General features: G+C 45.5%; 2 protein-coding genes across 3 annotated transcripts in view; one reads left to right on the forward strand and one right to left on the reverse strand.

The window, feature by feature from the left end:
- SAAL1 (serum amyloid A like 1) overlaps positions 1-13,644 on the forward strand; it is a 227,095-nt gene that overhangs the window by 26,933 nt on the left and 186,518 nt on the right. The gene's annotated exons all lie outside the window — the stretch shown is intronic.
- Positions 329-12,412, reverse strand: LOC137537646 (serum amyloid A-5 protein-like). The gene is made up of 4 exons (XM_068259554.1): positions 12,361-12,412; positions 7,389-7,514; positions 5,808-5,946; positions 329-605 (listed from the first exon to the last, which is right to left on the reverse strand). Exons 2-4 carry the CDS (start codon positions 7,489-7,491, stop codon positions 467-469), a joined length of 381 nt encoding a protein of 126 aa, XP_068115655.1. The 5' UTR covers positions 7,492-7,514; positions 12,361-12,412; the 3' UTR covers positions 329-466.

Here is a 13,644-nt window from a genome sequence, read left to right on the forward strand (position 1 = left end):
CAAGTTGTAATTTGATCCCTTAGCTGTGTCAGCTGACTGCAACGGCAGAGAGTTAATTAGTAAACATAGGATGTTAACAATATGTCTGCTTCCATGAAAGCAGGTAGTAGACACATTTGTATCCGCCGTAACAAAGAAATGTTTTGCTTTAAAGGTTAGTATGCTGCTGCTTATCTTTTAGAGCAGAGAGGAAGTTCTGAGTTCAGGTCCGCTGAAATGAAACCTGAAACAAGCTTCACAACAGAATTACATTGTGATCAGATGTCTCCTTTATTGTACAAATGATAAATATGTACAGATGGGGGTTGTCAGGGTTACTAGAAGGCCATTTGCATGAAGTAGCTTATTTATTGGTTTATTTACATCTAGAAAGAGACAGCTATCGGACACAGGCCTCACTGGATCCTTCTTATTCGTTAGGCTGACATTGGACTGAGCATTGTGGTTGGAGGATTGGAGGTGGGCTCTAGTATTTGCTGGGCAGTCCTTTAGGTCTGAAGCGGTTTGGATCTCCTCCGTATCGCCCCCATCTGTTGGCAAATTGGTCTGCTGCAATATCGCCTCTATCGTCTCCTTTAATGAAATTGTAAATTTCTCTTCCATTACTGCGGAGAGATAGTAACAGATGTAGAGTGAGTAAACTACATTTCAAGAAACCTTTTTGTGTATAAGGATGGTAAATGTTAAAGGATACCCGAGGTGACATGTGACATGATGAGATAGACATGTGTATGTACAGTGCCTAGCACACAAATAACTGTGCTGTGTTCCTTTTTTCTTTCTCTGCCTGAAAGAGTTAAACATCAGGGGCTTGATTCAGAAAAGGGTGATAACTGAGTTATCACGCCTAAAAGCTTTGCACGTGCAAACTAGGGTGCTAAGTAGTTGGCACATGTAAACTATGGTGCAAACTAGGGTGCTAACTACTTAGCACCCTGGTTTGCACATGCAGAGCTTTTAGGCGTGATAACTGAGTTTTTAGGCATGATAACTGAGTTATCACGCTTTTGTGAATCAAGCCCAAGGTATGTAAGTGGCAGGTCCTGTCTGAGTCAGGACTGGGTCAGACTACAGTGTGACCTCACTGATAAGAAATTACAACTATAACGCTGGGAACACACGTTACGTTTTTTCATTAGATAGATGCGTTCCATTATTAAATTCCGTCATGTCCGGTATTCTTCTCGAAGAAAAGAGAATCGAGTGGAGAATCAAGATTACAAAACGATCAAGCAGAGCATCGAACGGGAAAACCGTATCGTGTGTTCCCAGCTTTAGACACTTTCCTAGAAGAAAATTGCTTCTGAGAGCAGGAAAGAGATAAAAAGGGTCAATAGTTCATAGATTTTAGCTCTGGCATACTTCAATGAATGTGTCATTGAGCAAAAACAATAAACCAGTAAAAACTTAAAAAGTAGATTTACCGTATGTTTTGCCGTATAAGATGCACTTTTTCTCCCCCAAAAATGGGGTGAAAAAGTCCCTGCGTCTTATACGGCAAAGGCAGGGAATCTCCGACTTCCGAATGCCGTCGATACGAACCGCCGCCACGTCGGGGATTTCCTGCCTGATTTCCCCCCCCCCCTGTGCCTGGCTCCCCGCTGTGTGTTTATCCTAACCCCCCTCTTACTTGTCTAAGCCCCCCCCCCGCTGATGTCGCCGGGTCCCCCCCCCGTGTGAGAAGCGGCAGCAGCTTACCTCCTCCATCTTGCCCACGGCGATTGAAGACATCCGGCTCCTGTGTGCGGCTTCCTCTAGTGCCAGCTTCTAATGACGCGTCATCAATTATGCGTCATTAGAAGCTGGCACTAGAGGAAGCCGCACACAGGAGCTGGATGTCTTCAATCGCCGCGGGCAAGATGGAGGAGGTAAGCTGCTGCCTGCTGCCGCTTCTTACACAGGGGGGACCCGGCGACATAAGCGGGGGGGGGCTTAGACATGTAAGTGGGGGGGGAGGGGTAGGATAAACACACAGCGGGGAGCCATTTCCCTAAACGCTCAGCTAACGTTAATGGGTGGGCCAAATTCCACTGGAGCGATTGCGATTAGCAAAATCGCTGTCGCAGGACATGCAACATTTTGGTGGCGTTTGCATCGGCGTTAACATTTCTGCAATGTAAAGTATACAAACGCTGGCGTAATCGCTCATGAATCGCTATACAGAGCGATTTTCTAGGGTTTTTAAATTACTGTACACTGTAAAAAAAATTAAAATTAATTGAAAAGACCAATCAAAATGAAAATCTCCAAATCGCATATCGCTACACAATCGCTGGCAAAAAGCTGACACTTTTTAAAATCGCTCCCAAAATCGCCAGAAAACGCTCATGAAATCTCTTATAAAACACTCATTTAAAAGCGATAGCGATGCGTATTGGGTTCCAGGCCGGAAACCACACAAGTACTGTATGTTTCCATCACAAGCAAATGATGTGGACTTTGGGGACCTCGTCCTAAAACAAGGCTGATATCTATATACCAGTATATTGAGTGATTGATCAAAGCCTTATTTCAAGATATTTTAACCTCACATTAAGGGCTAGCGTACATCTACTTATAGTGTGATCAAGTTGATTTAAAATGCGCTTCTAATCAATAATGGGATTTACACACATTACTAAATACCATACAAATAGCCATTTAAAGAGACACTGAAGCGAGACTAAATCTCGCTTCAGCTCTCATACATAGCAGGGGCATGTGTGCCCCTGCTAAAACGCCGCTATCCCGCGGCTGCACGAGGGTCAATGAGCCCCCAACCCACCCCCCGCAAATCTTGGTCGCAAGTTGGTCGTAGATTAGCCCTTCCTAGAGGCAGGGCTAACGGCTGCAGCCCTGCCTCACAGCGCGTCTATCAGACGCGCATCGCCGCCTCTCCCCCGCCCCTCTCAGTGAAGGAAGACTGAGAGGGGCGGGGGAGAGGCGGAGATACGCGTCTGACAGGGCTGCGGCGGTTAGCCCTGCCCCACTGCGGAAGCGCTCCCCCGCATTACGGAGGGGATTTGAAGGGACAGGGACCCCCGTTAAGCCGTGCCCCTGCTAGCTATGAGGTCTGAAGCGAGATCTATTCTCGCTTCAGACTCTCTTTAAAATGTACTAAAATAGTGTATATACTGTTTTCCACAGTAACAACTTCTAGAATCTTAGATCATGATTAAAGAAGGTATAGTCCCAAACAACATAGGAAACCAGAGACGTCAAATGCTAAAGATTTCATACTTACCCGGGGCTTCCTCATACGGCAAGCCCCATAAGCACTGGTGCGTCGCTCGCTGTCCTCCCGCGGTCTGCCGTTCAGCCCCGGTAACAGACTCACGTCAGTCAGGGTCTTCTGCATGTGGGCGGGAGGTCCGCTCATGCACAGAAGACCCCAACTGACGTGACTGAGCCTGTTACCGGGGCTGATCGCGGCTGAACGGCAGACCGCGGGAGGACGGCATGGGACTCAGACATGCTTATCGGGCTGGAGGAAGCCCCAGGTAAGTATCAAATCTTAGGGCCCGTTTCCATTAGAGCGAATCTGCATGCGTTTCCTGCATGCAGATTCGCATAGACAACACAAGTGGATGGCACTGTTTCCACTTGTGAGCGATTCTGTGCGGTTTGTTGTGCAGAAAAAATCTGCACGGCAGACGCATCAGAATTCGCACGCCGCACACCCGCATCGGTAATGTAACTAAATAGGAAAACCGCAAGCATTTTAGTCTTGCGGTTCTCCCAGCGTTTCCCCGTGCGTTTCCGCTTAAAAACCATGTCAATGCTTGCTGGCATTGACATGGTTAAAATCGCGTTGCACAAACTGCGAGCGATTCCGCGTGAAAATCCGCATAGAAACGGCAACGAAACCGCAACCGCATGCGAATTTGTTGCCGAGATTTTCCCGTCGAAGTCGCGCCGCAGAAGTGGAAACGGGCCCTTAAGCATTTGACGTCTCTGGTACACTCGAAGGCAGCATATCCCTTCAAACAAAATAAGTAGGCAAACTATCCATCCCAAACAACATAATTAGGCAACTTAATTAGGCAGCATACCCCCAGAGGAATGTCACCGCAGCTGCACGGCCTCACTTCCACTCGCGTATCCGGGAGCTTAATGCGCCGATCCAGTACGAGAAAACTTTGCATTGCGTCTGCGCAGTAAGCTCCCAGAGACGCGAGCGGGAGCGAGGACGCATGCGGCCACGCAGCCGCAGTGACGTTCATCTAGTTAGACGAATAATTGGACAGTGACCCGCGGCAGGGAACGGAGGAGTCTTCAGTGACGCCGCGGGACAGGATATCTGCAGGGGGCCGTTAAAAGCCCCAGGTAAGTGAAACGTTTTGTTTTTATATGGGGTTACAGAACCATATAAAAAAAACATTTTTTTAGAGTGGTTGCCCAGTCATTTCAGAGGTATTTCATAGGCCCCGTTTACACTTAATCGGTTGTTCACAGTTATAACTGAAAGGTCAACTTATTTTCAAAGTAATGCCCATGTTTTCCTATAGAACCTTTCACACTTAAAGAGGAACTCGAGTGAAAATAGTGTAATAAAAATAGTGCTTCATTTTTACAATAATTATGTATAAAGGATTTAGTCAGTGTTTGCCCATTGTAAAATCTTTTAAATCCCCGATTTATATTCTGACATTTATTACATGGTGACATTTTACTGTTGGCAGGTGATGTAGCTGCTACATGCTTTTTTGGCAGTTGGAAACAGCTGTAAACCGCTATTTCCCACAATGCAACAAGGTTCACAGACAGGAAACTGCCAGGAGTACCACGGTCCTCAGAGTTTCTTGTGGGAGGGGTTTCACCACAATATCAGTCATATAGCACCCCCTGATGGTCTGTTTGTGAAAAGGAATAGATTTTTCATGTAAAAGGGGGTATCAGCTACTGATTGGAATAAAGTTCAATTCTTGGTCGGAGTTTCTCTTTAATTATTATTATTATTTTATTATTATTATTTAGTATTTATATAGCGCCGACATATTACGCAGCGCTGTACAGTGTATATATATATTGTCTTGTGACTAACTGTCCCTCAAAGGAGCTCACAATCTAATCCCTACCATTGCCATATGTCTATATTATGTAGTGTAAGTACTATAGTCTAGGGCCAATTTTTTTTTAGGGGAGCCAATTAACTTATCTGTATGTTTTTGGAATGTGGGAGGAAACCGGAGTGCCCGGAGGAAACCCACGCAGACACAGAGAGAACATACAAACTCTTTGCAGATAGTGCCCTGGCTGGGATTCGAACCAGGGACCCAGCGCTGCAAGGCGAGAGAGCTAACCACTACGCCGCCGTGCTGCGCTTTAACTGAAATCTTTTTCACAATGCACTGCTATGGAGAAGAAAAAAAAATGCGTACTAACTAATTAAAGGGGAACGGAAGAGAGAGGGATATGGAGGCTGCCATGTTTATTTCCTTTTAAGCAATACCAGTTGCCTGGCAGCCCTGCTGATCCTCTAATACTATTAGCCATAGCCCCTGAACAAGCATGCAGCAGATCAGGTTTTTCAGACTTTAAAGTCAGATCTGACAAGACTAGCTGCATGCTTGTTTCTGGTGTTATTCAGATACCACTGCAGAGAAATAGACCAGCAGGGCTGCCAGGCAACTAGTATTGATTAAAAGGAAATAAATATGGCAGCCTCTGTATACCTCTTACTTCAGTTCCCCTTTAAGTGTAAACGGGGCCTTAGAGTGTACCTTGTTTTGAGAGCACCTTACATAGAAAGTAGCGCTGTTTATACCAACTGCACACAAGACATGTTTCTGTGTCTTTGGCCTCTAATAACATGATGTCATCCTCACCTTATAACCTTGGCTGCAAAAAGCCCGCCTCTTCCTCTCTGTGCAGCGTCATAATTCCCCCGAGCGTGGAAATAGCGGTCAGAATGTTTAGTGTCTGCCTTCTTCATGTCTTGATAAGCCCTGATCATGTCCTGTGTGCCTGAAACACATAAGAATATACTAAAGATGAGAATGACACTCACAGAGGTTTTCTTATCTCCTAAAAATCTTAAAGAATGATTACCATATAAGGTTTTTTTATGGAAAAGAATGTTTTTACATACAGAGCCACATTTAAAATGGCCTGGAGTTGGAAATACGATATTGCATTCTAGCTAATATCGGCGCTGGGTGCTGTTGATTGTATTGTGTTATACAAGGTTGAAAGTTTGCATATTTTCAGCGGCAGAGTTTGTAATGAACGTTTGCAATTGATTCCTATAGAACTGATAACACTAAAGGTGTGTTTAACCTGCCTGGTGTTCTGATTCCTGCGAACGTTCTTTGCACTTTGCGCTAGGCTAGCTACATGATTCCCCCCCCCCCCCCCAGTGTTCTCCCCAGAAATTTTTTCCATCCGGGTGGCATGAAAAAGTAGCCGGGTGGCGCAATATGAAAAAATGCAGGACTGGTGCAACTCTGCTTATAGTATAGGAGGAGGTGAGCCAATGACAGCCGGGTGCTCATCAAAACTAGCCGGGTGGAGCACCCGGCTGAAAGAGCCTGAGGAGAACACTGCCCCCTCCCTGCGGCGTCCCTCTCTGCCCTCCGATCGCTGCCGGTGCAATGGCCCGTCCGGAAATCCCGTTCTGAACGGGATTTCCTTGAGGGCTTTCCCCGTCACCATGGCGACGAACGTCGTGACGTCGGTGACGTCATCGACGTCGTGACGACACAGGGAGACCCGATCCACCCCTCAGCGCTGCCTGGCACTGATTGGCCAGGCAGCGCACGGGGTCTCGGCTGGGGGGGGCCCTGTATCGCGGCGGATCGGTGGCGATCGGGTAAGACACGCAGCAAGCACGCAGCCTAGCTCGTCCAGAACGCTAGGGAGTTAATTCATTTTCAATAAAGAATAACTTTTTAATTCATGCCCCCTGGCAATGCTGTAGCTAGGGACGCAGCTCTATGAATACAAGCCGTCTAGCCGATAACGTCACCTGAGGAAGGCGTGGTTACGCGCCAAAACCGGTAGTGACGTCAGACGGCATCCTGTGCACCACTCGCCGGCAGCAAAATGTACTCTCCTATCTTCCATCCACACTGCCAGCCCTGGCCAGGCTGTAACAGTTTGAGAGGACCTTCTGCGGGCTGTAGCAAGGTGCAATTTAGATCTACTAATCGTAAGTGCGATATTTATAAGCGTGTCATAAAAATACTCAGTTAATGCACTATCGGAGCGCTCTTTCTCCTCTACCCTCTTGTTTTCTTATCTCCTGCCTGACTTCATTAGTGACAGAACTCTCACCGCTCCATAGACAATTCTAAACAATTCTAGAACTTTCTAAACTCCTTGTTCAAACCCCCGTGGTACTTCTTCATGAGCACAAGCTGTAAAAAGGCCACACTTATAATGGATGATGTCGCACAATATCCACTTACCTAGTTTAGCTTCTTTGATAAATCTTCGAGAGTTTCTCACCCAACCAAATTGCGCCTGAGCAACAGCCAGACCCAATAGCAGCATAACGAGTGAAGCCCTCATTCTGTTCAGTGAGTGTCTTTATCCTGTATGGGGAGACAAAGAGAACATTTTACATTCAGTGCGGAAAGCCCCGCTGTCAGTCACTGGTTTATTCCTGATAGTGAAAATTCAATAGCAAAGCCTCCTGCTAAGTGCAGCAAATGATGTCTTCTTACATATTATCTATAAGATCTGTTTAGTCCACATGTGTCAAACTCCAAGCCTGGAGGGCCAGATCCATGCCAGTGTTTAGGATGGACTGAGAAAGAGATGAATGTGTTCTACCTGATGGACCACACCTTTCCTAATTCAGAACCACAAATTCATTTGAGCTGTGTCAAAAATGTGTGAGGATCTCAGCGCTCGTAGGACCGGTTTGACATACCTGGTTTAGTCTGTTTTTGCCACATTTATAGGTGCCTATTCCTTTGCCAATACAGCACATTGGGACCAATATTTACAGGCCCTGTGTGGTTGCTGTATAGGCTCCTTTTGGCTATGGCTATTCTATTTCTCTTATGTGACCGCCTTGCATCTTCCTCACATGCGATTATTGTGCTGATGTTCATTGTCTTCTGCTGTAGTTGCTATGATCTCCTTTAGATTATGTTTTCCTATATCTTTTGACTATTTTTCTGTACTCTTAGACGTCGTGTGGAGGCCCTAAATTTGGGTCTTGTGGAACACACTTGGTCTATATTTTTCCTCTTTTGAATTCTCTCTAGGGTGTGGTTCTTTGCTTATTGATACTTTGGCTATCATTCATAAAGCATTTCCGCATGCGGAAATGCTTAAAACAGCTGACTTTACCGACCACTCGGCAAAGTCAGCATTCATAAAGGCTCTTTCCGCATGGAAAAATGACACTACCGAGCAGAGTGATAAATCACCACCTTGTGCGGTGATTATCGGTACAAATGTAGCAAAATGTTCATTCATGAAGATCACTGCAAGCGGTGTGAGGTCGGGAAGTACCGCTCCCTCTGATGTGGTGATAACAATGTAAGTGAATGGAGACACACAGACCTCCCAGGCAGCTGCAGCAGAGCGGAACACGGAGAAATGTATCAACTCGGCAGCTTCCGTGTCTCCGCCTGCCTAATGCCAGCTTAGTTTGGGGAATCTCCGCACTGCTTCCGCACATGGATACATCTTTATGAATGCCCACCCAGAAGTCTAAAAATTCGCCAGCGGTGTTTTCCCGCACTAATTCTCTTTACCGACAGCCTGTTCATGAATTATAGCCTATTAATGTGCTATTTAGAATCTTGTTTTTGATGCCCATTGATACTCTGCTGAATGCTTTAAAGAGACTCTGTAACATTCAAAACATCCCCTGGGGGGTACTCACCTCGGGTGGGGGAAGCCTCCGGATCCTAATGAGGCTTCCCACGCCGTCCTCTGTCCCACGGGGGTCTCTCCGCAGCCCTCCGAACAGCCGGCGACTGTGCCGACTGTCATTTCAATATTTACCTTTGCTGGCTCCAGCGGGGGCGCTGTGGCGGCTTTCCATTCCGAACTACACGGAAATACCCGATCTCATTCGGGTCCGCTCTACTGCGCAGGCGCAGGAAACTTGCGCCTGCGCAGTAGAGCGGACCCGACGGCGATCGGGTATTTCCGTGTAGTTCGGAGCCGACAGCCGTCAGAGCGCCTGCGCAGGAGCCAGGAAGGTAAATAATGACGTCACCGCTGCCCGGACTCCACGGAGGGCTGCAGCGAGACCCCTGACGGATGGAGGATGGCGTGGGAAGCCTCATTAGGATCCGGAGGCTTCCCCCACCCGAGGTGAGTACCCCCCAGGGGATATTTTTATGTTACAGTTCCTCTTTAAGCCTTTGCTACCAATTATTGTTGAAATTCCTGTGATTATATCTGCAGATGAGGAACATCCTATAGAGATCTTTTTCTCTTTTTTTAACAAAAAGAATTTTGTACTTGTGTCAATAAAGATTTTTGGATATTTTTGTACCAGAAGATTTGCAAGATTTTGTGCTTCATGTATACTTTATAGTCCTTTCTATGAATATAGCAAGTGCAGCAAATGACTCCTGCAGGAAGGAGAGAGAGAACTTTCTGGTTTCTTCACTGTCAGTTTTAGGCCACGTTCACAGTCTTGCGCTGCGGTAAGGCATAGAGGACGCTTTGTAACGTGGCTTGCTGCACTGCAATACAGGACCTGTGCAACCTTGAAGAGAATCTGTATTGTTAAAATCACACAAAAGTAAACATACCAGTGCGTTAGGGGACATCTCCTATTACCCTCTGTCACAATTTCGCCGCTCCCCGCCGCATTAAAAGTGGTTAAAAACAGTTTTAAAAAGTTTGTTTATAAACAAACAAAATGGCCACCAAAACAGGAAGTAGGTTGATGTACAGTATGTCCACACATAGAAAATACATCCATACACAAGCAGGCTGTATACAGCCTTCCTTTTGAATCTCAATTTGTGTGTTTCTTTCCCCCTGCATCTCTTATGCACTGAAGTTTCAGGCTGCTCTTTTCTTCCTGCAAACAGCTTTGCCCTTGTCTGTAATTCCTCACTATGTGAAAGCCCAGCCAGCTCAGAGGACGATTTATCCAGCTTGTAAAAGATAAGAGAGAAGAGAGAAGCTGCTCTAATCTAAATAACACACAGGCAGTGTGCAGAGAGGGGCCTGGAGGGGGGGAGATGCATCACAGAACCACAACACTGAAGAACTTGGCAGCCTTCCAGACACAGGCTGACAAGTCTGACAAGAGAGAGATAAGTTGATTTATTACAGAGACTGTGATAGTACAAAGTGCTGCAGTAAGCCAGAACACATTAGAATAGCTTTTGGAACGTGTAGGATGATAAAAAAACAGGATGCAATTTTTGTTACGGAGTCTCTTTCAGTAGGGCAGCTGCATTTTGATATAACGCCGCGTGGCATCATAATGCGCTGCATGCTGTGCGTTACTGCAAAATGCACGCATTTACAGTGAAGCATACATTTTTATTGACTGTATACTTCATTGTTACCTCAACTCTGTCCACAAGGCCCACCAACAGTGCATGTTTTACAGGAAACCACACATAATCACAGGTGGGGTAATTAGTGTCTCAGCAGAGCTGATTATCTACCTGTGTGGATTGCCACAAAACATGCACTGTTGGTGGGCCCTGAGGACAGGGTTGGGGAACATTGGTATACTTCACTGTATGCAATGCTACGCACGGCTAACGTGTGGTACTCCTCTCCCCAAGCGTTGCACTACATTCCTGCTGTTACAGGGAACGTAACGGCCACTGCCAACCCGGTATGGGTTGGCAGTCCCAACATTTTGAGATGAGAAAGAGAAATGCTTTGACCACTTAAGCCTATCTGGACGAGTATTTTTGTCCACATAAGCACAGCTATGGGGAAACTGGACGAGAATTCTCATCCAGTTTGCAAGCAGCGGTACCGCCCGGGTACGTGGGCTGCAGCCCGTGCACCCCGGAGGTTCTCCTTGTCAGCGAAAGAAAGCTTCTCTGATCCAATCGCAATGCCTGTGATGAAAGGACATGACCCCGATCAGAGGCCATTGTCCATTCACAAGAATGTAACGTTTTATTTTTTAACTTCATTAACGTTAATACACTGCCTTGTAAACCAAGGAGTGTCTATCGCCATCTAGTGGCGAAAAGTGAAATTACCCTGCACAGATTTTGTACGGTATTAAAATACAAAACCAACAGAGAACGCTGCCGGTTACCAGCAAGTTTTTTCACAAACACGGGAAGGAGCCACACAGCTTCAGAACGCAATGCCCAATCAGGCAGGGGGCGCTGCGCGAGACGGCCAATCACAGCCTTCCCGATAGTCTGGAGGGCGGGACAAGGGCTCTATCATCAGGGCTGATGATTGGGAGGATGCAGTGAGCAGAGAGGGCTGTGATTGGCAGTCTTGGTCAGCGCCCCTTGCTCATTGGGCATTGCGTTCTAAAGCTGTGTGGCTCCTTCTCGTGTTTGTGAAAAAAATTTGCCTGTAACCGGCAGCGTTCTCTGTCGGGGGCAAAGGACACCAGCATGGACGAGGTATATGTGAAGCTGTGGCCACTTCTCTTGGTTGTGTATATACCGGTACTTGCTGGTAATCTGCAGCGGTTTCCGTATCTATGTTAAAGGAACATAGGAAAGCAGAGGGTTCACATGATGGGATAGGGACATCGATAACAGAGGGGGGGGGGGGTGTACAGCAGAGAGGAAGATGTCAGGGGACAGCTGGAACCAGAGGGGACTAGGGGAAGGGCAGTGCCAGTCACAAAATTTTACTATAAGGCACCAACTTTCCCCCCCTACTTTGGGGGGGGGGGGGGGGAATGTGTCTTATAATCCAAAAAATACGGTAATAATAATAATATGGTAGGACATAGGACTACGACTATGATAGTAGATTGTGAGCTCCTCAGAGGACAGTCAGTGACATGACTATGTACTCTGTAAAATGCTGCAGAAGATGGCAGTGCTATATAAATACATAACAATATAGTAGGACATTAGACTATGGTAGGGATTTGATTGTGAGCTCCTCTGAAGACAGTCAGTGACATGACTATGTACGCTGAAATGTGCTGCAGAAATTGTCAGAGCTGTAGAAATACATATTAATAGTATGGTAGGACATTAGACTGACTATGGTAGGATTAGATTGTTGGCTCCTCTGAGGACAGTCAGTGACATGACTATATACTCTGTAAAATGCCCCAGAAGATGTCAGTACTATATAAATACATCGTAATAATATGGTAGGACATTAGACTATGGCAGGGTTTAGAGTGTGAGCTCCCTTAAGGGCAGTAAGTGACATGACTATGTACACTGTAAAGTGCTGCAGAATATGTCAGTGCTCTATAAATTCATTATAATAATGTAGATGTCTCACCTGTGCAGTGATCAGCTCCGCTCCTCAGTCTGGATGTCCTGCTGCACTGGCTGTCCTGCTATTTATGCTCCAGGCTGCTCTATTACTTTGGCTGTAGCATTAATGTAAACACCATATTTTCCCCATCTTTCTTGGGAAATTCCAGTCAGTGTAATGTAAAACAGATATAAATGTAAAGTAAAACGGCTGTCTGCTTAGGATCCCTTCCAACACGCGTGTAAGTCGGGGAATTCCTAGTTAGGGGGGACGCTGGCCATGATGGGGGCTGCAGCATCCACAGCAAGAGGGGAAAAGTGGGGAGAATCCAAGCAAAGACCCCACTGGAGAGGCATTTATCCATATCTACACGGAATCACGTACAGACGATGCTATGCTTGCAGCAGATGGAGCATAGAGGTTGCTATACTTTTCCATATAGCATTGCATTAAACAAAAATCAGTCAGAAACTAGGGCCTCAATCAATTTTGATTAACATATTTGGTAAAAACACGATCCTAAAAAAGCAAGCAGTCCTGTTAACCCATTCAGGTTCCGTGGTTTTCACGTGAGAAATGTTCACCTCCCATTCATTAGCCTATAACTTTATCACTACTTATCACAATGAACTGATCTATATCTTGTTTTTTCCGCCACCAATTAGGCTTTCTTTGGGGGGTACATTTTGCTAAGAGCCACTTTACTGTAAACGCATTTTAACAGGAAGAATAAGAAAAAAATGGAAAAATTCATTATTTCTCAGTTTTCAGCCATTATAGTTTTAAAATAATACATGCCTCCATAATTAAAACTCACGTATTGTATTTGCCCATATGTCCCGGTTATTACACCGTTAAAATTATGTCCCTATCACAATGTATGGCGACAATATTTTATTTGGAAATAAAGGTGCATTTTTTCCATTTTGCATCTATCACCATTAACAAGTTTAAAATTAAAAAAAAAATAGAAATATTTCATCTTTACATTGATATTTAAAAAGTTAAGACCCTTAGGTAAATATTTACATGTTTTTTTTTTATTGTAATGGTTTTTTTTTTTTATAGTAAACATTTTATTTGGGTAATTTTGGGAGGGTGGGAGGTAAACAATAGATTTATAATGTAAATGTGTGTTCATTTTAATTTATTTTTCATTTCAGTTGTAGTATTACTTTTTGGCCACAAGATGGCGGCCATGAGTTTGTTTACATGACGTCACTTTAAGCGTAACACACGCTTAGAGTGACGCATCGGGGAGAGAACGACCAGAAAAGGCGCAGCTTCCGAGAGAAGCTGTCGCTTTTT

Source organism: Hyperolius riggenbachi, chromosome 11 (assembly GCF_040937935.1).
Source record: "Hyperolius riggenbachi isolate aHypRig1 chromosome 11, aHypRig1.pri, whole genome shotgun sequence".
Classification (NCBI taxonomy): domain Eukaryota; kingdom Metazoa; phylum Chordata; class Amphibia; order Anura; family Hyperoliidae; genus Hyperolius; species Hyperolius riggenbachi.

Coding starts and splice junctions, on each gene's coding strand:
- LOC137537646 (XM_068259554.1), bottom strand. CDS start 7,491: ATGAGGGCTTCACTCGTTATGCTGCTATTGGGTCTGGCTGTTGCTCAG. Junction 5,947..7,388: donor TATCAAAGAAGCTAAACTAG/GTAAGTGGATAT, acceptor TATGTGTTTCAG/GCACACAGGACATGATCAGG. Junction 606..5,807: donor TTTGCAGCCAAGGTTATAAG/GTGAGGATGACA, acceptor ATCTCTCCGCAG/TAATGGAAGAGAAATTTACA.